Source organism: Perognathus longimembris, chromosome 23 (assembly GCF_023159225.1).
Source record: "Perognathus longimembris pacificus isolate PPM17 chromosome 23, ASM2315922v1, whole genome shotgun sequence".
NCBI lineage: Eukaryota > Metazoa > Chordata > Mammalia > Rodentia > Heteromyidae > Perognathus > Perognathus longimembris.
In genome coordinates this window covers 8,951,055-8,974,955 of record NC_063183.1, presented here as the reverse complement: position 1 = coordinate 8,974,955, position 23,901 = coordinate 8,951,055, and the positions used below count along the sequence as shown (strand labels likewise).

Below are 23,901 nucleotides of genomic sequence, written 5' to 3'. Positions count from 1 at the left end.
ATTTCTTATGATATCTTACAACCTGTTTTTCTATCCCTTGTCTAGGTCAGGTTGACATATATGCAATATACAATGTATCAAGAACATATACAGTATTCACAGACTTGGTCTCTACTGTCTCTCCGTCTCCCTTTGTTAACAGTCATATATCAGGGAGATCATGCCCCTTTGTTTTCTGTGTTCTAGGCTTGTCTCACTCAACATTATTTGTTCGAGTTCCGACCATTTCCCTGCAAATAACAATATTTCACCATTCCTAATCGCTATGTAGTATTCCATTGTGTATAAGTACCATATTTTTTGGATCCATTCGTCTGTGGAGGGGCATCTGGGTTGTTTCCATATTTTAGCTATTGTGAATTGTGCCGCGATAAACATGGTAGTACAAATGCCTTTTTGATATCTTGGATTTTGCTGTTTAGGATAGATGCCTAGGAGTGGTATGGCTGGGTCATAGGGTAGGTCTATATTGAGCTTTTTGAGAAACCTCCATACTGTTCTCCAAAGTGGTTGTACTAATTTGCACTCCCACCAACAATGGAGAAGGGTTCCTCTTTCCCCACAGCCCCTCCAGCATTTGTTGTTTCCTGAGTTCAGAGTATAGGCCATTCTAACTGGGGTGAGGTGGTATCTCAGGGTTGTTTTTATTTGCATTTCCTTTACTAGCAGGGATGTTGAGCATTTCCTCATATGTTTCTTTGCCATTTTTATATCTTCTCTTGTGAAGTCTCTCTTTAGCTCTTTTGCCCATTTCCTAATAGGTTTATTGGGCTTGGAGGGGCTTAGTTTTTTGAGTTCTCTGTAGATGACCGATATCAGGCCTTTGTCTGTTGCTGTGCTGGTAAATATCCTTTCCCATATCGTTGGCTGTCTTTCTGTTTTGGTGGCTATGTCCTTAGCTGTGCAGAAACTTTTTAATTTGTAGTAGTCCCATTTGTCGAGTCTTTCTCCTATTTGTTGTGCCCCTGGGACTCTATTCAGGAAGTTCCTTCCTGTGCCTAGAAGTTCTAGTGTCTTTCCTACTCTGTCCTTCAGTAGTTTCAAGGATTCAGGTCTGATGTTGAGGTCCTTGATCCATTTTGAGTTGATCTTGGTGCATGGTGATAGGCTTGGGTCTACTTTGAGTTTTCTGCATATGGCTGCCCAGTTCTCCCAGCACCAGTAGTTGAAGAGGCTATGTTTATTCCATTGTATATCTTTAGCTCCTTTGTCGAATATCAGTTGGCTGTAAGAGTGCGGTTTTATTTCTGGGTCTTCAGTTCTAATCCATTGGTCTTCCGATCTGTTTTTATACCAATACCATGCTGTTTTTGTTATGATGGCCTTGTAGTAGATCTTGAAGTCAGGTATTGTGATACCTCCTGCATTGCTTTTTTTGCCTAGAATTGCTTTGGCTATTCTAGGTTTTTTGCTGTTCCATATGAATTTATGGATTGGTTTCTCTATTTCAGTGAAGAATGTGGCTGGGATTTTGATAGGTATTGCATTGAATTTGTATAACAATTTGGGCAATATGGCCATTTTCACTATATTGATTCTGCCTACCCATGAGCATGGGAGGTCTTTCCATCTCCTTGTGTCTTCTTTGATTTCCCTTATTAGATTTTTGTAGTTTTCATTGAATAGGTCCGTCACGTCCTTGGTTAAGTTGATCCCTAGGTACTTTATTCTTTTTTTGGCTACTGTAAATGGAATTGTTTCCATAATTTCCTTTTCTGTTTGTCTATTGCTGGTGTACAGAAAAGCTGCTGACTTTTGTGGGTTGATTTTGTATCCTGCTACTTTGCCAAATTGGTTTATTAGGTGTAGGAGTTTGGGTACTGAGGTTTTTGGGTCCTTCAGATACAAGATCATGTCGTCTGCGAATAGGGATAACTTGATTTCTTCCTTGCCGATGTGGATCCCTTTGATGTCCTCCTCTTGCCTTATTGCTATGGCTAGGGATTCCAGCACTATGTTGAACAGAAGTGGGGAGAGTGGGCATCCTTGTCTTGTTCCTGATTTTAGGGGGAATGACTTAAGTTTCTCTCCATTTAATATGATATTAGCAGTTGGTCTGTTGTATATGGCTTTTATTGTTTTGAGGAATGTTCCATCTATTCCTGTTCTCTCCAAAGCTTTTAATAGGTATGGATGTTGTATTTTGTCAAAGGCTTTTTGGGCATCGACTGAGATAACAATGTGATTCTTGATTTTAGTTCTGTTTATGTGGTGAATTACGTTGATTGATTTACGGATGTTGAACCATCCTTGTGACTGAGGGATGAAGCCTACTTGGTCATGATGTATGATATTCTTGATCACTTTCTGGATCCTATTAGCTAATATTTTATTGAGGAGCTTTGCATCTGTGTTCATTAGTGATATTGGTCTGTAGTTCTCTTTTTTTGTTGGGTCTTTGCCTGGTTTGGGAATTAGTATGATATTAGCTTCATAGAACGAGTTTGGGATTTCTCCCTCCATTTCTATTTCGCGGAAGAGTTTGAGGAGTATTGGAATTAGCTCCTCACTAAAGGTTTTGTAGAATTCGTTGGTGAATCCATCTGGGCCTGGGCTTTTCTTAGTAGGGAGGTTCTTGATTACCTCCTGTATCTCACCGTAAGTTATTGGTTTATTTAGCTGATTTATTTCTTCTTGGTTCAGTTTGGGCAGTTTGTACTTCTCTAAGAATTGATCCATTTCTGTAGAATTATTGTTTTTTGCTGAGTAGAGGTTTTGGAAATAGCTCCTTAAGATTGTTTGAATATCGTGTGTACTTGTTGTAATTTTTCCTGTGGAGTCCCTGATTTTACGAATATGAGTCTCTTCTCTTCTTTTTTTTGTAAGTCTTGCAAGGGGTCTGTCAATTTTGTTTATTTTCTCAAAGAACCAGCTTTTAGTCTTGTTTATTTGTTGAATGGTCTTTCTATTTTCAATCAGATTTATCTCTTCTTTAATCTTTGTGATCTCTCCCCTCCTAGTCGTTTTAGATTCTGTCATTTCTTGTTTCTCCAGTTGTTTTAGTTTCATCGTGAGGGTATTCACCTGCTCTGCTTCCATTCTTTTAATGTGGGTGCTGAGTGCAATGATCTTGCCCCTCAGTACTGCCTTAGCTGTGTCCCATAGGTTTCTTTGTGATGTGTTTTCTTTGTCATTGTGGCTTATGAATTCGTTGATTTCATCTTTAATTTGATCTGTGGCCCAAGTGTTGGATAGCAGCGTGGGGTTTAGCCTCCAAGAGTGTGTATAGGCTCTGTGGTATCCTTTGTTGTTGAGGGTTACCTTTAATCCACTGTGATCAGATATAATACATGGGATGACGTCAATACTTTTGTATTTGCTGAGGTTCTTTGTGTGGGCTATGACGTGGTCTATTTTGGAATATGATCCATGGGCTGCTGAAAAGAAGGTGTATTGGGTCTCTGTGGGGTGAAAGGTTCTATATAGGTCTGTTAGATCCATTTGGGAAATGGTGTTATTTAGGTCCTCAGCTCCCTTACTAATCCTCTGGGTGTTGGATCTGTCTCTTGGAGAGAGAGGAGTATTAAAGTCACCCACTATGATTGTGTTTGCGTCTATCTTGCTCTGTAATTCTTTGAGAATTTGCTTGACATATGTCGGGCCTCTTTTGTTTGGTGAGTATACATTTATCACCGTGATTTCTTGATTCTGTATTTTTCCTTGTATTAATATGTAGTGTCCTTCTTTGTCTTTTTGAGTGGACTTTAAAGAGAAGTCAAGCTTGTCTGAGATCAGGATGGCTACACCTGCCGTTTTGGTGGATGCATTTGCTTGGTAGATCTTGCTCCATCCTTTCACTCGAAGCCTGTTTTTGTCCCTTGCTGTAAGGTGGGTCTCTTGTAGACAGCAGATGTCAACTTTTTGTTTGCGAATCCATTCTGCCAGTCTGCTCCTCTTTATCGGGGAGTTTAAACCATTTATATTTAAAGAGATCAAGGATAAGGGTGTTTTTTCTCCTTCCATTTTCTTGGTGGGCTGTTTTTTCTTCTTCTTTTTTTTTTTTTTCTTCTTGTCTTTAGTGAGCTTGTGTTTCTGCTGGACTTTGGCTATTGAAGTTTCTTTCTGATTCTGTCTGTGTGTCTTTTACGATCTCTGTTGGGTGTGCTTCCCCTCTTAATATTCGCTGTAGGGCTGGTTTTTTATTCACATACTCCTTTAGCTCCTCTTTGGTGTGGAAAGATCTGGTTCTCCCTTCGAATGTGAACTCCAATTTCGCTGGATATTTGATCCGAGGTTGTAAATTGTTATTCTGGAGTACTTGGATGGTGTTCTTCCACTCGCTTCGAGCTTGGTAAGTTTGTGTGGATAAGTCGGATGTTATTCGAATCCTCTTCCCATTGAAAAAAGTTTCCTTCTTCGCTTTGGCTGAATTCAGAATTTGCTCTTTAATCTTGAGGTCTGTAGTCTTGAATATTATGTGCCTTGGGGTGGCTTTCCTGGGGTCTGGCCTGCCAGGTGTCCTATAGGCTTCGGTTACCTGGATGGGGTCCCCTGTGAGATTGGGGAAGTTTTCTGCAATAACTTTATTGAGAACATGATTAAGCCCTCTGCTCTGGTATTCGGCTCCTTCTTCTATTCCAATTATGCGCAGATTATATCTCTTGTCTTTGTCCATTAGTTCCTGGATTAGTCTTCCCTGAAGCTTCACCTTTTCTTGGAGTGTGGTCATTTTCTGGTTGTTGTCAGCTGCTTCATCGTCCAGGCGAGAGATTCTGGATTCTATATGGTCTACTCTTTGTGTCATGGTTTCAATTGCGGAGTTTATGGATGTCAGAGAGCTATTTATGGTTGTCATATCAGCTCTGATCGTGGAGATTTCTTCCTTTAAAGAGTTGTATTTTAAATCTATTTTTTCATGCATTTCAATTCTTAGGATGTGGAGATTTTCTTTAAAGGCAGCTTGCATTGTATCCATTTTTGCTTCCATTTCTTTAAAGCAGGTTTGCATTGTATCCAGTTTTGCTTCCATTTCTTTCTTGGCTTCCTGGGTGTCCTTCCAGATTTCCGCTCTAAATTCCTGGAATTGTTTTCTGATTTCATTTCTGACGCTTTCGATCATTCCTGTTAACATGGCCTCATTTGCTTTTTTAGTCTCCATCTCCTCTTCAGTCGTGCTGCTTTTTGTAGCTGGCGAGTTGGCTTGCCCTTTGATGAACTGAGTTATGTTTCTTTGTGATTTGCGCATCTGGAGATCTGGATGGCTTCTCAGGTTTGGTTTGTAGCTCCTCCCTCCCTCCTGTGTAGACGTGTCTACGGCAGCAGGTGCTGTCGCTGTGTCCCCGCCCACCAGTGCAGGGTACGCCTACCAGAGCGGGCGCTGTCGCCGGGGGCCCCGCCCTCCTGTGCGCTGTGCGTTCAGTGCAACAGGCACTTCGGCGGGATATGCCTCCCAGAGCAAGTCCTGGGTTGTTGGGTTGTGCTTGCGCCCTCCCACGAGTCCGTTGAGGGGGGTACGTGTGGGGCCCAGTGGGATCGACTGTCCGGGTGTGGCTTGGCACCTTCAGACCTCACCTCCGCTGTGAGGAGGGGGGACGTGATCAGGCTCAAGTGACCCTGCTGGGCTGGTATTGCCCACCAGCGCCTGTGGTTTTAGTTGTAAGAGTCTGCGAGGTCCAGGCGCCTCAGGTGGGGTTTGCACAACCGGCTGTCTCCTGGCCCCTGTTGGGAAGGGGGCGGGGCCGGTTCTGCCAGTTCAGGAACCTGTGGGGTGTTGGTGCTGCTGAGCCCTTCCCCTGCTAAACTGACTTCCCAGCGCCTGATGGGAGCTTCCCCGCCTGATTTGTGGGTTCTTTGTTCCCTCAGGGGTGGGGGAGGGGGGAGGGGGGCACTCACTTTTGCTGCTTTGTGTGTGTGTCCCTCGCAGCCGTTGGCCCTCCAGGGGTTGGCTAAGTGTCGTGGTGGCTTCCCTGGTTCCCGATTTCTGCCGTGCTGGGTTCCCTTGTCCAAACCCGGTGTGGACCCGAACTTCTCGTCGCTGCCGGTGTGTCTTGGTCCGCACCCTGCCTTGTGTCCGTGGGGTCTCCCCCTATATGAATTCTGCGCTCCTGGCAGCCTGTCTGCCGATCGCCGGGTTCCCCTTTCCCAGCCTGACCCTGTTTGGGCCAGGGTCGGCTGGAGGGGGGAGGGTGCCCCGGTGAATCTCCGGCTCCGTGTAGGTTTTCGGTTCTTCTTTTTTGCTCCTTTTTGTTTTCCTGCGTTTCTCCACTGCTTCTGGCTGCTGGTTTTGCTGGGTTCTTGATGGGGTGTTGGGTGTTGGGGTTCCCAGCTCACTATGCCGTTGGAGCGAGTTGGGGTGCCTCCCTATTCCATCGGCGCCATCTTTCTTCTCTGGCCTACATCTCTTGACCACAGAGTCGGGAGGGGTCCAGGCTACGGTCTCAGGAGATGCACATGCTGACTTGTGGAAGTCCATCCCATTTCTCCTCAGGGGAAACCCCTGGCTATTGTTCCCTTGTCTGGTTTTTATCCCTTTACTACAAATAAGCTCTGATTAGACTTGTCCAAACAGAAATTCCTAAATTACCTACATCTTACATGCCAAGTAGGGGAAGCAGGCTTTCTTTGTAGCATTGCCAGATTCAGCAGCGAAATAAAACAAAGCCAAATATCAACAATAACAGATGCTCAGGCAATATTTTGAAACACAGGAAAATATTTCTCTTGTTTATTTTGAAATTCACATTTAGGTCAGCTCCCAGTATTTATTTCATCTGGCAGCCCAATTCCTTCACTCTCCAACCTTCGCCTTGCGTATAAAGGTCTCTGGCTACTGTAGACCCTTAACAGACATTGTTGATTCTTTGGGCTGGGTAGAGAAAGAAAATGAAGCCCCCAGGCCTACGGTCAGGAAAAGGAGGAAGCTTTGTTATGTAACCTTCCTTCTAGATATTTCTCTCTCTTTGGATAGCACATTGACACTCAAAGTAGATTTCAACATCTTTTTTTTTGTGGATCACAGGGGCTTGAATTCTGGGCTTGGGTGCTGTTCCTGATCTCTTTGCTCAAGGCTAGTGTTCTACCACTTTGAGCCACAGCCCCCACTTCCTTTTTTTTTTTTGGTGGTTAATTGGAGAGAAGAGTCTGACCGGCATTCCTGCCCAGACTGGCTTTGAACTGTGATCCTTAGTTCTCAGCCTCTGAGTGGCAAGGATTACAGGCCTGAGCCACCAGTGCCTTGGGCTGATTTCAACTTCTTGTAGAATTTTTTTTTTCAGTTTTCTGTACCCACTTGTGGGACAGAGGGCAGGGGTTACCCCTTCTCCCTGGGTGGGGGGCACTGGGACAGGAGTTCTGCACTGTTAGATGATTGTTGTGTAATAGTGTTTTAAAGCACTGGCAATGTTAAAGCTAGATTTTGTCATAAGCACTCCTTATTTTTCCTTTGAATCGGCTAAGCTGTTTGGGGTGGGGGGATTTGACTTCCTCATGGGTGACTGTTAGGTCCTGCCTTAGTGTCCAGGCTGCCTGGGGCTGGGATGTTGGGGAAGGACTGGCAGCTACTTAGCCAGACTGCCTGCCCTCCTGCCATACATTCTCTCAGCTTTGGAGTCACTAAAGCCTTGGGAAAGCCGGTTCTGATCCCACAGCTGTTTTTTCCTACACAACTCTGGCTCCCAAGTTTCCAGTGCCATGGCTGTTTATGACTGCATTATATTAAGTATATCTTTGATTTTGCTTATGGTACAGGGGATCCAACCTAGGGCCTATGCATGTGAAGCAAATGCTCTACCATAAAGCTACATCCCCAGCCCTGGACTGTATCTTTTAAGACTCATAGCCACTGTTACTGTCCAGAGGAGAACATCGAGACAGGGAGCAGCAGCTATCTGCTCAGGGACAGTGGTTATGTTAGTTCTGCATTTCTCTGAAGAATCTAAGGATTTCTTTGGAAGAAGCTGTGTCTGGAAACAGCACCCAATCTCTACTTAGGTCAGGTGGGTCATTGTCACCAGGACTCATGGTTGACCTTAACTCTTAGGACATTTAAAACCTGTTTCTTCCTAGTGGGAAGGCACTGGTTGGCTGTTGTGATGTCCTGAGATTTAGTCCTGACTGTGGCCCTGAAGGTCAGTATCCCCCTGTCCTCTTGTAAAGGTCTTATAAAGTGATCTTTGAGTTGTCTCACATGTTCCCAACTATCTGATTTTGTTCATGTCTTGTTCATGTGGAAAAGACCACAAAAAAGGGGACACAACTGGATCCACCAGGACTGTGTGTGGTGCTGACCAGATTAAAACATTTTTTTTTTAACCAAGAACTTAAATCCCTAGAACATTTTATATTTCTCCTTCTCAGTCTCCTTTCTTTGAATCGCATGGCACATTAAACCCTTAAACAATAACAGCTTTCAACACCCAGAATGCATCATTAAATAAGTTAAAGAGCTAATTAAAGGGGGGACCCGTCTACCTGCTTTCCTTGTACTAAATCACCTGTGCCCTATCTCCGCAAGTATTTTCAAGCCAGGGATTTGCCTGTAAAACGAGCACATATTAGCACTGCATGTTGGATTTCATTTCCTCTCATACAATTATCTATCAGTAATTGGAGAAGGCATTACAGCAGAATAAATAATTGAACATAAATTAATTGACATTGGAGTCTCACTTGGGCTGAAGAGAGGTGCTCGTGTCAGGTTTTTACACTGTCCGTGAGTGCAAAGAGAACAGACAGTGCCTACAGTGGGCTGTTCTACTTTGGAGGCATAGAATTTCAGTAGTTGCACACCTACTTTTTAAACAAGGGGAAGGAAACTCTGGAGAAGTCAAGCCATCTGGTGGAAGGTTGGAGACGTGGACAGTAAAATCAGAGTGAAGCCAGACAAGGGGCCTCAGCAGGTCGCCTGTAGTTTTTGCTTGGGTTTATGGCATTCCAGGATATCAGAGGCCTAAAAGCTTTCTGCAGCAGTGCTGGAGGACAGAGTATCTTCTCTGACCCAATCAAACTTGCAAAAATAAAGGAAACACTCAAATGCAAACACATCGATTAGAAACAGGGGCCCTGGAACGCTGGCATCAGTCTCTGCATTAAGTCTTACCATTGCATAACTCCTGGGGGACTGTTCATGTTACCTTCCCACCAAGGGCACATTTTTGCTCCCTGAGTAAAGCCTTCTGTCCTAGAAGGCAAACAGCCACCTGATTTTACAGATGAAGAATTAAATGTCAGGCTCAGTTTGGTGAGACACCTGTGAAATATTCCTATCTAATGAATTTGGGCTTAAACCCAGGTCTTTTAACTCCCAGGCTTGTCTGCACTTCTCACTGAATCTGACCTTGGGCTACTAGTGTGGGTATCAGTCATTGCAAAGTGGAAAAAGATCTTATTTGTGCCTTATTGATCCATTCCGATCCCAGCAACCCACACAGTACCGTCTATTATATGTACAGTTGATTCTTGTTATTTGCAGTACTTGCCTTCTAACAAAAATAACTGTGAATTCTGCATTAGGGAATTTTGAACCCAAGGAAGGTACAGGATTAGTAATCTGTGGGTCACATCCATCAATCATTTCACCACCTTATGCTATGTGTGTTTCCGTTAAAGACACCTTAATCAATTTACACCAGTTTACACTTTAATAAATTAATCGATTCATTAATACCAAATACACAGCCAACAATGGTGTAATTCATTTCTGAACATGTTAGCAACGAAGTATTATCTCTGCAATATATGATCTCTTATGCTTTGGAACTCTAGACAACACTTCTGCCCTATACCTGGGGGATATTGTAACCAGTGAAATTCTTTTTTTTTTTTTTTTTTTTTTTTTGGCCAGTCCTGGGGCTTGGACTCAGGGCCTGAGCGCTGTCCCTGGCTTCTTTTTGCTCAAGGCTAGCACTCTGCCACTTGAGCCACAGCGCCCCTTCTGGCCATTTTCTGTATATGTGGTGCTGGAGAATCGAACCCAGGGCCTCATGTATATGAGGCAGGCACTCTTGCCACTAGGCCATACCCCCAGCCCCCAGTGAAATTCTTTGAATAAAAGGTAGAAAAATGTGAAAAACACAGCACTAGATAACAAAGAGATACACATTTTTAGTATGAGAGCTGGAACTCCAAGGCAGGGTTCAGCTGGGAATGCATGCATGTTGGATGTCTCATATTGTCTTGTATTCTGTGGAATTGAACTAAGAAATGACACAAGTATTGATCTTGAGGTCACAGATAAATTCCAGGAAATAGAAGACTTTGTGACTAGTGAAGCATTGGGCCTCCATGTCTTCATCCTTGGATTTGACTAACTGTGCATTAAGTGTGTGCACGCACACACGTGCACACCCACATGTGTGAAGGCTGAAGGGGAATGGGGAAAGACACAGCAAGAGGTGAGTAATTTGATTCAGACACACACATTTGAGATCCCATGGTAAGCCCCTTTGTCCTGTTAATATATGCTAAAAAAATGACAGGAAAGCTCAACAGGCTCTTTGGGGAGTTTGTTTTTGTGGAGGGAGGGTGAATGGAGAGGGACTGCTTGTACACAGGTGAAAATAAAAAGTGAAACCTACTGAAATAGTTTTGAGTCGTGAGGAGGGAGATGAGCAAGGGACTGGCTGAGTTTGGTGAGGCTCGTTGTATGTAGGTGTGGAAATGTCACAACGAATCCCTTTATACAATGTACAGATGCCAATAAAAATGCTTAAAAGTTGCATCTGTGCTGACCAGATATACTGTAGGATGTGGCTTGTCCTTCAGGGGTCACCTGTTGGAAGCAAAGTCCTCAGTGTGGCAGTGTTGAGGAGGTGGACCCTTTAAGAGGTAGAGTCTAGTGGGAGGGCTACACAAGGAAGGAGGAAGGAGGACATTCTGATTGCTCAGTGTCTATGGTGTCCATTGAGTGACGTTTTATTAGGTAGGTGGCATATCCTTTCCTAAAGGCAGATCCCCGGGTGAGCATCCTATTCTGGTTCTTGTTTAATGTCTGGTCCAAATATGTCTTGATTTATTTCCCCCCGTCCCCACGTCTTCTGGGAGAGTTGGTTAAGTCAGACCCGAATTGTCCCTTGAGGACTTGTTTCTCCTTTGTCTCTTTGCTCATCTTCTTCCTAGTTGATCTTAGATTTAGATTATGAAGAGAGACACGAGCCCTTTCTTAGGGAAGATGCTTAAGCTCCAAGGTCTAAATGCTTGTAGAATGCAGAGGTGTAGTTCAGGCATGCTTGGGTGCTGGTGATCCTTGTGCTATGCACAGCATCCCTTTGCCTGGTCTTTGCAGTCCACTGGTGCTGACTGGCAGGAGAGAACTCAGGCATTCCTGGGTTTCTGTGCAGAACACTAACAAACTATAGGAAGACTCTCATTCAGAAATCCAACATGGGCATCTATGGGGAGCGGGGGGTGGGGGGAGACTGTGAGTACTGATGAACATACCAAGACAGGCAGAAGGGTCAATTCCAAGCTGACTGGACTCTTCACAAGCTGGGGTCAGTGATTAATACCAGGCCAGGTCAGATGTTTCCTAAGTAGGATTTCCTCTATTTGGGATGTTTTCTGTTTCGGTATTATTGGTATGAAAATTTACCACCAAATAACACATTTGTTTTTCCGCTCAAAGTCCAAACAGTGGTTTTGATGTTGCTAAGTAAACCTATTCTCAAAATTATGCAGAGGAAAAATGAAGAGGGAGAAAGCTTTGAAGTAGAATACGGTTCTACTTTGATCAAAACTCCCCCCTCCTTATACATTTGTGTTATAGCGCACGCGCACACACACAGAGATTGGTTATATGAGAAAGAGTGTTTAAAACCAGCAGGAAAAAAATAAAGTCAGTGAAAAAAATCTATTAAATGAATAGGATTATTGATTATCAAATCAAATGTGAAAGCAAAGCTTTACAGCTTTTAGAGGGAACTAAAGTGGAAAATGTTATCGCCACTGGTAAAAACTGGCTAAAGAATATCCAGGGAAGCTCTGTATTATTTCTTATAAGTGCTGGTGAATCTAAAATTATCTCAATAAAACTTTAATTAAAAGTAGGGCTGGGCATGTGGCTCACTTGACAGAGCACCTGCATGGCAAGTGCAAGGCCCTGAGTGTAAACTTCAGTACCCTTGGGAAAAGTGCAATTAAAAATAAATGAACTAGGGTTCAGTATAACAAAATAAATAAACCACTTATGCTGTCTAATTTTCTGATATTTTAGTATGTATTGAAAAGGCTTCATAAAAACATCATAAAGATTTTATTATGGAACTTCTCAAATATAGAAAAGTAGAGCAATATAGTAGAGAGAACAGCTCTATGACTAGCACCTAGCATCCATAGTTCATCACATTTATTCAAGCATTTTAAATTGAATACAGATATCATAACTTTGTACCTCTGTGTGAGTCTTCATCTCTAAAAACATAAGATCATTTTCCTGAAGAACCACATTTCATCATCATCTTAACAAAATGAACACAACTTCTTTAAGTTCACCTGATATGTAAATTCATATTCAGATTTCCCCTATTGTCCTCAAACAGGGGTCCAGGATCCAAAGGAGGGTCATGGATTGCATTTGGCTTTTGTGTTTCTGATGTCTATCCTGGTAGGCTAGTTATCATATCCCTGCTTACCCAGGATGGTGGCCTCTGAACTGGTATGTCAGCTCAGCTGCCTTCACATGCCTTTCCTCATGTAGTTCTTACTAGCCCTACCCTACTTTGCAGGATGCTGCTATAACCAGCAAAACGTGAGAGATAGGGTGGCTGGAAAAAGAAGACACATTTTTTTTTACCCTTCTTGAGGCTGGGAAGCCCCAGATCAAGAGGCTGGAGACAACCAGATATGGTTTCTGGAGAGAATTCTCCTCCTGGCTGATAGGGGAGACAACTGGCTTAGTGTGTCCTTATGTGGCCTTTCCTGTTAGATATTGAGAGAGAGGGAGAGGGAGAAGGGGAGGGAGAAAGAGAGGGAGAAGGAAAGAGAGAAGGAAAAGGAGGGGGGCAGAGGAGAGAAAAAGATATTAAGTCCATCAAGGGGCTTCATCTTTGGAAAGATATCCATGACTTCTCTATTTGCCTCACAAAATTTGCCTTTATATGACATAAGGGACTATGTAACTTTGGCCTCAGTTCTCATTTCTTTGATCGGTTGACTCCTGGTTTCTTTTGTTTGTATTTTTCTTGGAATAGTTTTGCCCAGTCTCTTAATTTTCAACCTTTTGAAATCATTATGCCTACATCTATTTCTTGTCTAATTCTGGTGAGTGTGTGTGTGTGTGTGTGTGTGTGTGTGTAAATGTGTTGGTACTGGGTTTGAACTCAAGGTCTCATTAGAGCCAGGGAACTTTTCTTGCTTTCAGCTGGCTCTATACCACATCACCTGTACCTCCAGCACCATCTTTTTGCTGGTTAATGGGAAATGGAGTCTCCAGACATCCCTGAACCCTCAGCCTCTTGAGTAGCTAGGATGATAGGCATGAGCTACCAGAACTTAACTCTAATTTTTTAAAATTTAAATTTTATTGTATAGGTGACGTACAGAGGGGTTACAGTTACATAAGCCAGGCAATGAGCACATTCCTTTTTGAAGAGTTACTCCCTCCCTCATTTTCTCCCACTTTTCCCGCCTCCCAACCCCTCTTTTCCCCAAGTTGTAAAGTTCATTTCCAACATTGTGTCTAGTGAGTATCACTGCTGAATTGGTTCACCATGTGTCCCATCATTTTTCACTCGGATTTTTAATGCATGTTACAGATTTAACAAATTTATTAAAAATTCACAACACTACAAAGTAATATGGAGCTATAAAATAGTTGACTCCCAATTTCAGTTCATCAAAAATTCTAGTTTCTTCCTGAGCATTATTGTTTGGTGGTGTCCCAGGAGGCAGGGTAGTTTAGAATTGTAGGACTGTGACTTGTTCCTGGGCCTCTGGGGCTGTAGCCCTCCTGGTTAGTAGAAGCCAGGGCCAGTGACTCAGAGGCTCGGAAGTCTAGTTAGAGGCTCAGCATCTGTCCAGCGTGGTGCCAACGATTGTGGGAGCAGGGCCCATAGCCCTGCAGAAGAAGGGTCCCGTGGGTGGTAGGGGAAACAGGAATTGTTGGCAGACACCACTACAGTCATAGGCTCATCTGTGTTCAGGGTGGGCTGAGAGTTCCCGGGGGAAAGGACGGCACCATGGCGTGGAAGGCCTGCCTGGGTAGTCCCTGGGAGGCGTGCTGCCAGCCTGAGAAAGCATCGGATAACCCCAAAGATCAGTTCATTCTTGGGAGGAAAAAGCATCCTTGGATAATCCCAGGCAGAATTGTGTTGAGGTCTGGGGTTAAGGTCAGAGGACGGCCACATTACGGCAGTGTCATCAACACCTGTCCTCAAAGAGACAGGACCTTTTGTGGATGGCAAGTATCTCAGAACTCAGAGGTGAAACTGCCTGGTTTTTACAGACAGGAGATAGACCTCAGCAGCTTCTGCAGGAGGAGTTGGGGGGCAGGATGGTGAGGGCAGCCCTGATGCTCCAGGGCTACCATTTTGTCCATGTCCACGAGGGCCATACAGTTATCAGAATCCTTGAAGCTCCTCAGAGATTCGTCATCAGGCACAGTCACAGAGATTCAGCTTGATTCCTCCAGGGATGGTCAGCTTTCAGGCCGTGCAAAGGTTTGAAGACATGGTACAGTGCTCCAGAGAAACCCCAGCATCACGCTGTCAATAGGGCTCTCAGAGGTCCAGGCATCTATGGCTGGCTTCCTGGAGGAAGGGGCAGGGCCGGGCTCCTGGGTGTCTCTTGGCTGGTCTCAGTTGGGCGGCCTCTGGATGCTTATGTTTTCCAAGAGTATGAAGGGGCCAGAGAAGGTGGCAGGACTCCTCAGGGTGGCAGGGAGAGCCTGGAAGAGCTGGGGTGAACTTCTGGCAGCCACCTGGGCTTGTGGAGCCATTCTGCAGGCCTCAGAGGAAGGTGACCAGCACAGAGCTGCATCTTGACCAGTCCTGCTGCCCTCCGCCCGCCTAGGAGAGGAGCTCAGACTCTCTTCTGCTGTTCCATAAGCCCGCACTTCCCTTCCGGGGGTCACCTCTGGCTTGGGCGTCGGTTTCTGCCTAGATTTCGGCTTAGGCCTGGGCCTCAACTCCAGCCTGGCCATTGATTTCCTCCTAGATGTTGGCATTGGCCTGGGCACCAACCCAGGCCTAGGCGTTGGCTTGGTCCCGGGCCTGGGATCGGTCCTGGGCATCAGGGGGTCAGGCCTGGGCGGCTCGGTCTCGGGCCTGGGCTCGGTCCTGGGCATCAGGGGGTCAGGCCTGGGCGTCGGCTTCTGCCCGGATGTCGGCTGGGGCCTAGGCGTCAGCTCCAGCCTGGCGGGCTCCGGGTTCCCCGCTTGGTCCACCAGTTCCTGGTCTTGCTGGCGTTTCCACTGCTCGTACTGCTCGGGCTGCAGGATGCGCACGAAGACATCCATGGAGAAGCTGACCCTGGCCTCGCCGCAGCTGCACTGCAAGGCCGCTTTGCCATAGTCGATCCACCGCTGGGTGGCGAAGTTGATGGCCTCGGCGCAGTTGAAGCCATGGTTGAAGCCCGCGTGGTACCCGTAGGGGAAGGTGATCATGAACTCCCCGGCTTCCTGGGTCATTCGCCCGAAAGGGATGCCACTGACGTGGAGCATGTGGGGCGAGATGAGGGCCAGCTTGTGCCGCAGGAAGGCTCTGCAGCCCTGGGCGCTGCCCGGAAAGAGCTCTCGCGCCAGGCTCTCCAGGCGCGCGCCCTGCTCCGGGGGCACCGCGTACCAGGTCTTGGGGGCCCCGAAGTGCAGGTAGTTGATGCTGTACAGGTCCATGTCCTCCGTGTGCCAAGGGAAAGTGGTCTTCCACATGCCGAAGTACAGGTAGGGCCTGTTCACCCCCTCGATCACCACCCCGTCCTCCCGCTCCAGCAGGTCCTGGATGGTGCCCAGGCGGCGGAGGTTCCACGCCTCGGTGCGCGCATTGAACAGGGAGCCGCTCACGTCGGCGCCATACACCGGCGGGGAACCGTAGGTGCGGTACTTCCAGTATTTCCGCTCCAGATCTTCGAAGTCCCGGTGTGGCGGGGTGCGGTGGCTCTCGCTGTGGGCCAGGCGGCGGTACTGCGCCACCGTCATGGCTGGCTTCTGCTCGTGGTACTGGGTGAACACCCCGGTCTTGCCAGAGACCATCTGCTGCAGCGGGGTGGGGATCACCAGGCCGTCGATGCCCACGTAGGACCGCGCCGCCCGCCACCCCTTCGGGGGGATCACCTTGGCCACCCCGGCCCGGTGCGCGCCCTGGGACTCCATGTAAGCAATGTACCCGGTGAAATCGGCGAATTCTTCCGCGCTTGGACGGAATGTCATGATGGAACAGGATGGGTTCTGGGTGCCGGCCTGAGCGGACGTCATGGCTGCCATGGCCTGGGCTGCACACTGTCAGGCGCCCAGGGGTGTCCGGATTCCTGAGGACCAGGAGCTATTTCCCCCCTTAAAAAGAAAAAAAAAAAAAGCGCTTTCCCTTCTTGGGGGCAGGCTTGAGTCTTCACACCAAGGAGATGGTATCCACCAAGGCGACTTACCCGAGCACCTTCTCTTCAGCGCGCTGGGCCTGTCGCTTAGGGGATTTCTATCGTGGCCAGCAAAGCTCGACAGGGTCAGCGAGAGTGATCTTCCACCAGCGACGTCCTGCTCCGTCCTGCTCCGGATGAAGACAGCCAGGCTCCCTGGGAGGTTTCTCCTTAGCCGCTGGAGGAGGCTGGCTTTTATTCCTGAGCAGCCCTGCCCTTCTGGTCAGCACCGCCCACGTGGTCACACCACCCACCTGATAATCCCATTTCCTCTGCACCACCCTTTTTCTTAATCAAGTCCTGGGGCTTGAACTCAGGACTGGGGCACTGTCGCTGAGCTTTTCTTTCTTTCTTTCTTTCTTTCTTTCTTTCTTTCTTTCTTTCTTTCTTTCTTTCTTTCTTTCTTTCTTTGCTTAAGACTAGTGCTCAATTACTTGAGACACAGCACTACTTCTCCCTTTTTGGGTAGTTAAATGGACATAAGAGTCTCCTGGGCTTGCCTGCCTCAGCTGGCTTTGAAACCCCATCTTCAGATTTCAGCCTCCTGAATAGCTGAAAACAGGCGTGTGCAGGCTAAACCAATCAAATGTAAGAGATTGAAAAACAAAGGGTGGGAAAGGGCAAAGTTGCATCTAATATTAGCACAAAATGTTTCTATACAAAAAGAAAAAACACACTAGGAACACATACATTGCTGACCTTTATGAAACTAACCGCAACACTAAAGCACAGAATATCAAAACTTACTGTTGGAAAGTAAAACTAAGAAATTTGGAGTCATGCTAGGAGTTTGTGATTTTAACACCATTCTCTAGAAAAGTGTAGCCTTGAAGAAAAATGAACAATTCTATGTGCACCAATGGCTCATGCTTATAATCCTAGCACATAGGAGGATGGATGGACTTATTTATTTACTTATTGCCAGTCCTGGGGCTTGAACTCAGGGCCTGAGCACTGTCCCTAGCTTCTATTTGCTCAAGGCTAGCACTCTACCACTTGAGCCACAGTGCCACGTCCAGCTTTTTTTCCTGTTTATATGGTACTGAGGAATTGATCCCAGGGCTTCAAGCATGCTACGCAAGCACTCTACCACTAGGCCACATTCCCAGCCAGGAGGATGGATCTGAGGATCACTCAAAGCCAGCCTGGCCAGGAAAGTCCATGAGACTCTTATCTCCAATTAACCACCAAAAAGCCAGAAGTAGACCCTCTGGTAGAGGGTCATGCTTGGCTGAGAAAGCTAAGGGACAGTATCCCAGCCCTGAGTTCAAGCCTCAGTGCACACACACACACACACACACACACCCATACACTCTTGTAATAACCATAAAGAAAAGGGTAAAAAGGGAGAATTTTTCTATATCTCTTCCTTTCTTTTTTCCTTTCCCTTCCTTCCTTTCCATTTCCTTTCTTCCTTTACTTTCCAAGCCAGCTGGAAACATGGCTCAAATGGTAAAGTGCCAAACTGAAGCAAGAAAGCTGAGACACTGAGTTCTAGCCCAGGTTAGTGATGCACACACAAAATATCATTATAAAATGACTGTATTATACAGAAGACACTGAATTGCCAAGCTATAGAGTGATTTTCTCAAGATGAAAGAGCTAGCAAGTATTTGACACAAATATGAGAATTTCCCATAAGGCTGGGTGCCAGTGGCTCAGACTACAACCCTAACTACTGAGGAGGCTGAGATCTGAGGATTGTTGTTTGAAGCCAGTCCAGGTAGGAAAGCCAGTGAGGCATTTGTCTCCAGTTAACCATCAAAAAGCCAGAAGTGGAGGTTTGCCTTAAGTGGTAGAGTGCTAGCCTTGAGCAAAAACTGCTCAGGGACAGCACCCAGGCTCTGTCAAGCCCCATTACCAGCACCAAAAAACTACAACAAAAATCTCCAATATGAACTAGTGGCCTATGCCTGTAATATTAAGTACACAGGAAGCTGAGAGCTGGGTACTAATGTTGAAAGCTAGCCAATTCAGAATAGTTGGAGAAACCCTTATCTCCAATTAATCAGCAAAATTTGGGAAACTCTATGTAACAAAGGCGGAAAGACAAACCAATGAGAACAAAGGAAATTTTTCCCTAATACGTACTGATCTTGAAAGGTTTGTCTCTCAAATAAGAGAAATAGTCTACCTCATACCACCTACATAAATAAATTAGAGATAGATTAAAGACTTTAAAGAGAACTCCTAAAATGAGTAGATAATATAATAATGTCCTTATGAACTCAAGGTTGGAAAAAAGATGTCTTACAGAAGACAGTGAAAGCCAAGTGTGGTAGCACACATTGATAATCCCAGAAAATGAAAAAAAGATAAGAGGAACATGAATTTAAGGCCAGCCTAGGCTACATAGTGAGATAGTATTAAAAAGTAAAAAAGACTGGGGCTACAGAATTTATAAAGTTGAGAGGATCAGAGTTTAGTCACCATTACTGAAAAAAATAACAGATAAGCACACAAAAATACCTTTGGCCTGGGGGCATGGCTCAACTGAGGTGTGTTATAGACGTTTCTGCTGTGTTTCAATAATTTCAATATAATGACTTTAACTTTTTTTGAGAAATATAATTTTATATGACCAGAGGCACAGACACATTGCACCTTTGTGTTTCTCCCCTAAGAATGTCATCCTTTGGTCTCACTGTACATGAGTGCCTAGAGTCCTGTATAATTTATCACATCCTGGTATATTTTAGATCTAGCTTTTCACATATGAGATACAACATTTATCAGCATTTTTTTTTTTTTTGCCAGTCCTGGAGTTTGAACTCAAGGCCTGGGTGCTATCCCTGAGCTTCTTTCTGCTCAAAGCTAGTGCTCTAATTCTTGAGCCACAGCACCACTTCTGGCTTTTTCTGTATATGTGGTGGTGAGGAATTGAATCCAGGGCTTCATGTATGCTAGGCAAGCACTCTACCACTAGGCCACTTTCCCAGGCTCTCAGCAATGTTTTTAGAAGCAGCTTGAGAAGTGTCTTCCAGATCCTCTATTGCTTCCTCTATTGTCTGGTTATTTTCTGTGGGAATTAAACTTCATTGACTTTCCATTTTTTTCTTATATTTCTGTGGTTTGTTCTGCCCATTTGGAAACCCCTTTGCCTTTAAGTTTGTAGGGGACTATAATCTTCCTCACAGGTTGTTCTCTGTGTTCTTGGTTAGCCAGAATGGTTTCCTATTGTGCTGGGATTGGCTTATCTTGGCTCGGATTTTTTGAGACTAGTAAGTGTAAGATTAGAGTTTAGTTGTTGTAAGACGTTGATGTTAACACTTGTTTTCAGAGAGATCTATGGGTCAGAGAAATCTAATGTCATAGAGGAATTCGATGAAGAAGGAAGAAAGGGAAGTTAGGGAATGGTGGCCCAGGAGGAGACAGATGAGGGAAAGAGACCTTGTGATTTATACCACTGAAGAAAATAAGGCTGAGAGTCAATTCTTCAGACTCCCTGACACTCACATTACTAAAAAGCCTAAGTTAGCATAGGTATTTCTCTATCTAAATACACCTTTAATTTTGGGTGGAGAAGCATATTTTATGGTGGAGAAAAGGAGATTATGTATGTTTATAACTGATGAGTAATTCAGTTATCAGAGACAATATGACCCAAAACCCAATAAAACAGAAAGGAATCAAAAGCACCAAAATCACAAGACGAAATATAAAATAAAAAAGAAACACAAACTCCTAAATGGCGTAGACTTTAAACCAGAGACTTTAAACCACAGATATTTATCCCAACCCCTCCTGTCTAAAACGCCTTTACTTTTGGGTGAAGAAGGATATTATGGTGCGGAAAAGGACATTATATATATTTATACCTAGTGAGCAAATCAATTGCATGAGTCAGGACAAACGAAACCAAACTAAAATGATCCTATAAGGGGGAGAGGTAGAGGCGGGGATACTAATCCTATCAAGGGACTTCAAACTACCTTAATTACCTCCACCATAGTAATATGTGATAATAATAATGTGTCTCCATTAGTGGCACATCTGGCACCGCTAGATGAATTGCCTTTATATTCTCTCGTTCCCAAGGACCATATGGAGAGGAGGCTTGTGAGTTTTGCCCTCAGGTTCATAGAGCTGTGTCAGCCACCATGTGCATTGGAAAGCATTGCAGACATTCTTCTCTTGCTCCCAGAGGCAGCGGTGGGGCTGACCTTCGTGGATGAGGTACTGGGTGCCTTCCCTGTCCCTGCTCTGCACTGCTGTTTTGCAGGTATGGCTGGTGCTCTGCCTACCTCCCACTACCTCTACCATCGTTGGCCTCAGCATTTGGCCTGTAGTTCTGTTCTCTTTGGCCACCAGTGTCCACTGTACCTATGGACAGGGACAGAAGGCCCCAGCTACCCCCAGAAGTACCTGCCAACCTTGGGTGGTTGGAAGAAGGTGGCTCACCCCTACTCTTGGGTCTCTGATGGGTGACTTGGAGATTCAGTTTTCTACCTGAGGCCTGGAGTCTGCCAGTGAGACTTGAGCTTGTTAGCCACAGTGTAATGTAGCATGTCTGTTATATGACATCTCTTCCCTTCCCTGCCTTCCTACTTTCCCCCTAACACACACATCCCTTGATCATCTCCTCATAAATTACGTGCATACAAATACTTAGAACTGGGGTGGGGATATAGCCTAGTGGCAGGAGTGCCTGCCTCTGATACACGAGGCCCTAGGTTCGATTCCCCAGCACCACATATACAGAAAATGGCCAGAAGCGGTGCTGTGGCTCAAGTGGCAGAGTGCTAGCCTTGAGCAGGAAGAAGCCAGGGACAGTGCTCAGGCACTGAGTCCAAGGCCCAGGACTGGCCAAAAAAAAAAACACAAAAAAAAAACAAAAACAAATACTTAGAACCAAAACAGCCAGGTGCTGGTGGCTCAGGCCTGTAATCCTAGCTGTTCAGGAGGCTAAGATCTGAGGACCATGGTTTAAAGCCAGCCCCAGCAGGAAAGTCTTATCTGCAACTGAACAAAAAACAACAACAACAAGAATAACAACAAACAACCTAGAAATAGAGCTGTGGCTCAAGTGGTAGAGTGCTAGCCTTGAGCACCAAAGCTCAGGGATGGCACTCAGGCCCTGATTTCAAGCCCGAGGCCCCACAACAAAGAGCCAGAATGAACACCCTTCTTTAGCTCCTTGGCTAGAATGAGCAGGAGATGTGGGTTTTGTCTTCTTGTGTACGTAACTCATGCTGACGTACCAGGATAATGGCTTGGGGCAGAAAGAGATTGAGAATTGGGTACCGAAGTCTCCTCACAGGCATAAAAAGCTGAATGACCTGGCCACAGACAGTTATCTGGGGTCAGATCTTGCTTGGGAAGCATGGTAGTGCTTCAAGGGTAAGCCACCCTTAAGAGAAATTTTACTACATCCATTGAGAGAGGCTTGTAAATTGTGTGAGAAACACCCAAGTACAATAATCTGTCCTGCAAGTTGGTGGTAGGGGGAGGGAAAAGCATTCATACAACTGCTTTTAATTAACAACATGTAGCTAACCTGATATTGGTTCATTAGGTAGAGTGAGACTATCTACCAAGGATAGCTTTCAAAGGGGGAAGCCATCTCTGTTGACTATAAAACATCATTTTTCAAGCAGCTTAGGAAAGGCAAGATAGGGCCGATTTATTTAGATCGTTAACCTCAGAAAATAAAACTACAGAGCCGAGTGTAGGGTTTGTAAAATGACTGCCTGGCCCGCACTGGTGAGCGGGGGTGAGTTTTCCAGTAGAAAAGAGAAAGTGATGGAAAAAGCAGGATATTGGGTGCTGTATTTCTCTTACCCTTGCTTCTCCTTCCTCTTCCTAGAGCTGTCTGCGGTTGGATGGGAATCTCTCTCACCTCTCTGTCCTATTTGGAGCAGTTTATTGGCCAGTTTGTAGGAAAGGCCACACATAAGGACTCCTGGCTGTATTAACAAGGCAGCAATTTAATAACCACAAATCCCAGGCAGATCTAGACAAACAGGGATTATCTTGCCTTTCTCAGGAGATGCAGGTGCAGGAATGGAGGCGGTTTAGTGATGATGGCCAGGGCTTGCAGGGCTGTTACTTTATTGCTTTTCACAAGTGGAGAACAGTAAAGCTTACCATCTTGTCCTTTATTTTGGAATAACTTCCTGCTTGCAGAAAACTTGCCAAGACCATATAGACAATTCTGCCAACCAGTGTCTTCTGCAGTTAGCATCTTACACAGCACAGTCCATTTGTCCAATGGAGGATCCAGACTGGTGTGTTATTAATCAAATTCCAGGCTTTGTTGTGCTTTAGCCAGCTTTTGCATTCGTATTGCTTTTCAGATCCACAGGCCTCTCCGGAACACCATGTCACACTTGTTGCTGAGTCTCATTATTCTCCTCTGGTCTGTGACAGTCTTCTCTATCTGTCTTTATTTTTTATGACTTTGACGGTGAGCTGCCGGTCAGGTATTTTATTGTCTGGGCCTGTCATGATGAAGTGAGTGATACAAAGAATGTTCTGGGCTGATACGCGATCCCTCTGTGCTTCTTCAGAAGATGCATACTACTGTCACCACTGCTCATTGGCTATCGCTGACCAGATCAGCAAAGTTTGATTTTTAAATATTGAATTCCATTCTCATTGCAGCAGCATGGTGGGTAGGGATGGTTTTCTGGGGTCTAGAAGTCTTTGGTGTTTGTAACCTTTTTGTAATATTCAAAACCTAGGAAAGCCCAAATGTCATGTGGCTGAATAAATATAAATGGAGAATGTACGTTCATACAAAGAAGTGTTCTTCAACCACAACGAAGAATACACTGATGTAGGGAAAACTGTGGATGAATCTCAAAAACATTGCTCTGAACAAGAGAGGTCAGTCACAGAGGAATCCTCACCGTGTGATTCCCTTCATAGAAAATTCTAGAATAGAGCAAATTCTAGAATACCACTCCTGTCACCACCCTCTTCACTATTACTATCATCATCACCATCACCACCATCACCACCATCACTATTATGACCATTTACTCCCCTTCCCCAGGGCCCTCTGTGAAGTCTCATCTCAGTCTTTTCTTTGCATCTTTGTGTTGGATCCTGTCATCATCTTTTTGCTGTGGTCATATCATCTCTCCCTCTTTCTGGCTGCCTGCTTGGTCTGGGCATTTTCTCACTTACACCCACAATTTTCTGTGAATTCATTTGCCCTCATTTTTACAGATGACAACTGGAGTCTCAGGGAGGTGCAGTAATTTGCTGAAGGCCATGATAGTCGCAGAGATCAGTGTTGTTGCTCTCACCAAATTAATATTCACCCTCTGTATGCCAGAGGTTTATGCTGTATTTTTAGGACCTAAGGAAATTGCAAGATTGAGCTTTTGTGTTCTTCTCACTGAGGGATACCATGAATCTACTGAAAGATTTAGGGTGATTATTCTTTCCTGACAG

General features: G+C 45.2%; 1 protein-coding gene across 1 annotated transcript; it reads right to left on the bottom strand.

Annotated features, from left to right (window-relative positions):
- Positions 1–14,728: 14,728 nt before the first annotated feature.
- Positions 14,729–16,342, bottom strand: LOC125341072 (lysine-specific demethylase 4D-like). The gene has a single exon (XM_048333078.1). It carries the CDS (start codon positions 16,340–16,342, stop codon positions 14,729–14,731), a length of 1,614 nt encoding a protein of 537 aa, XP_048189035.1.
- Positions 16,343–23,901: the final 7,559 nt, after the last annotated feature.

Coding starts and splice junctions, on each gene's coding strand:
- LOC125341072 (XM_048333078.1), bottom strand. CDS start 16,342: ATGACGTCCGCTCAGGCCGGCACCCAGAACCCATCCTGTTCCATCATG.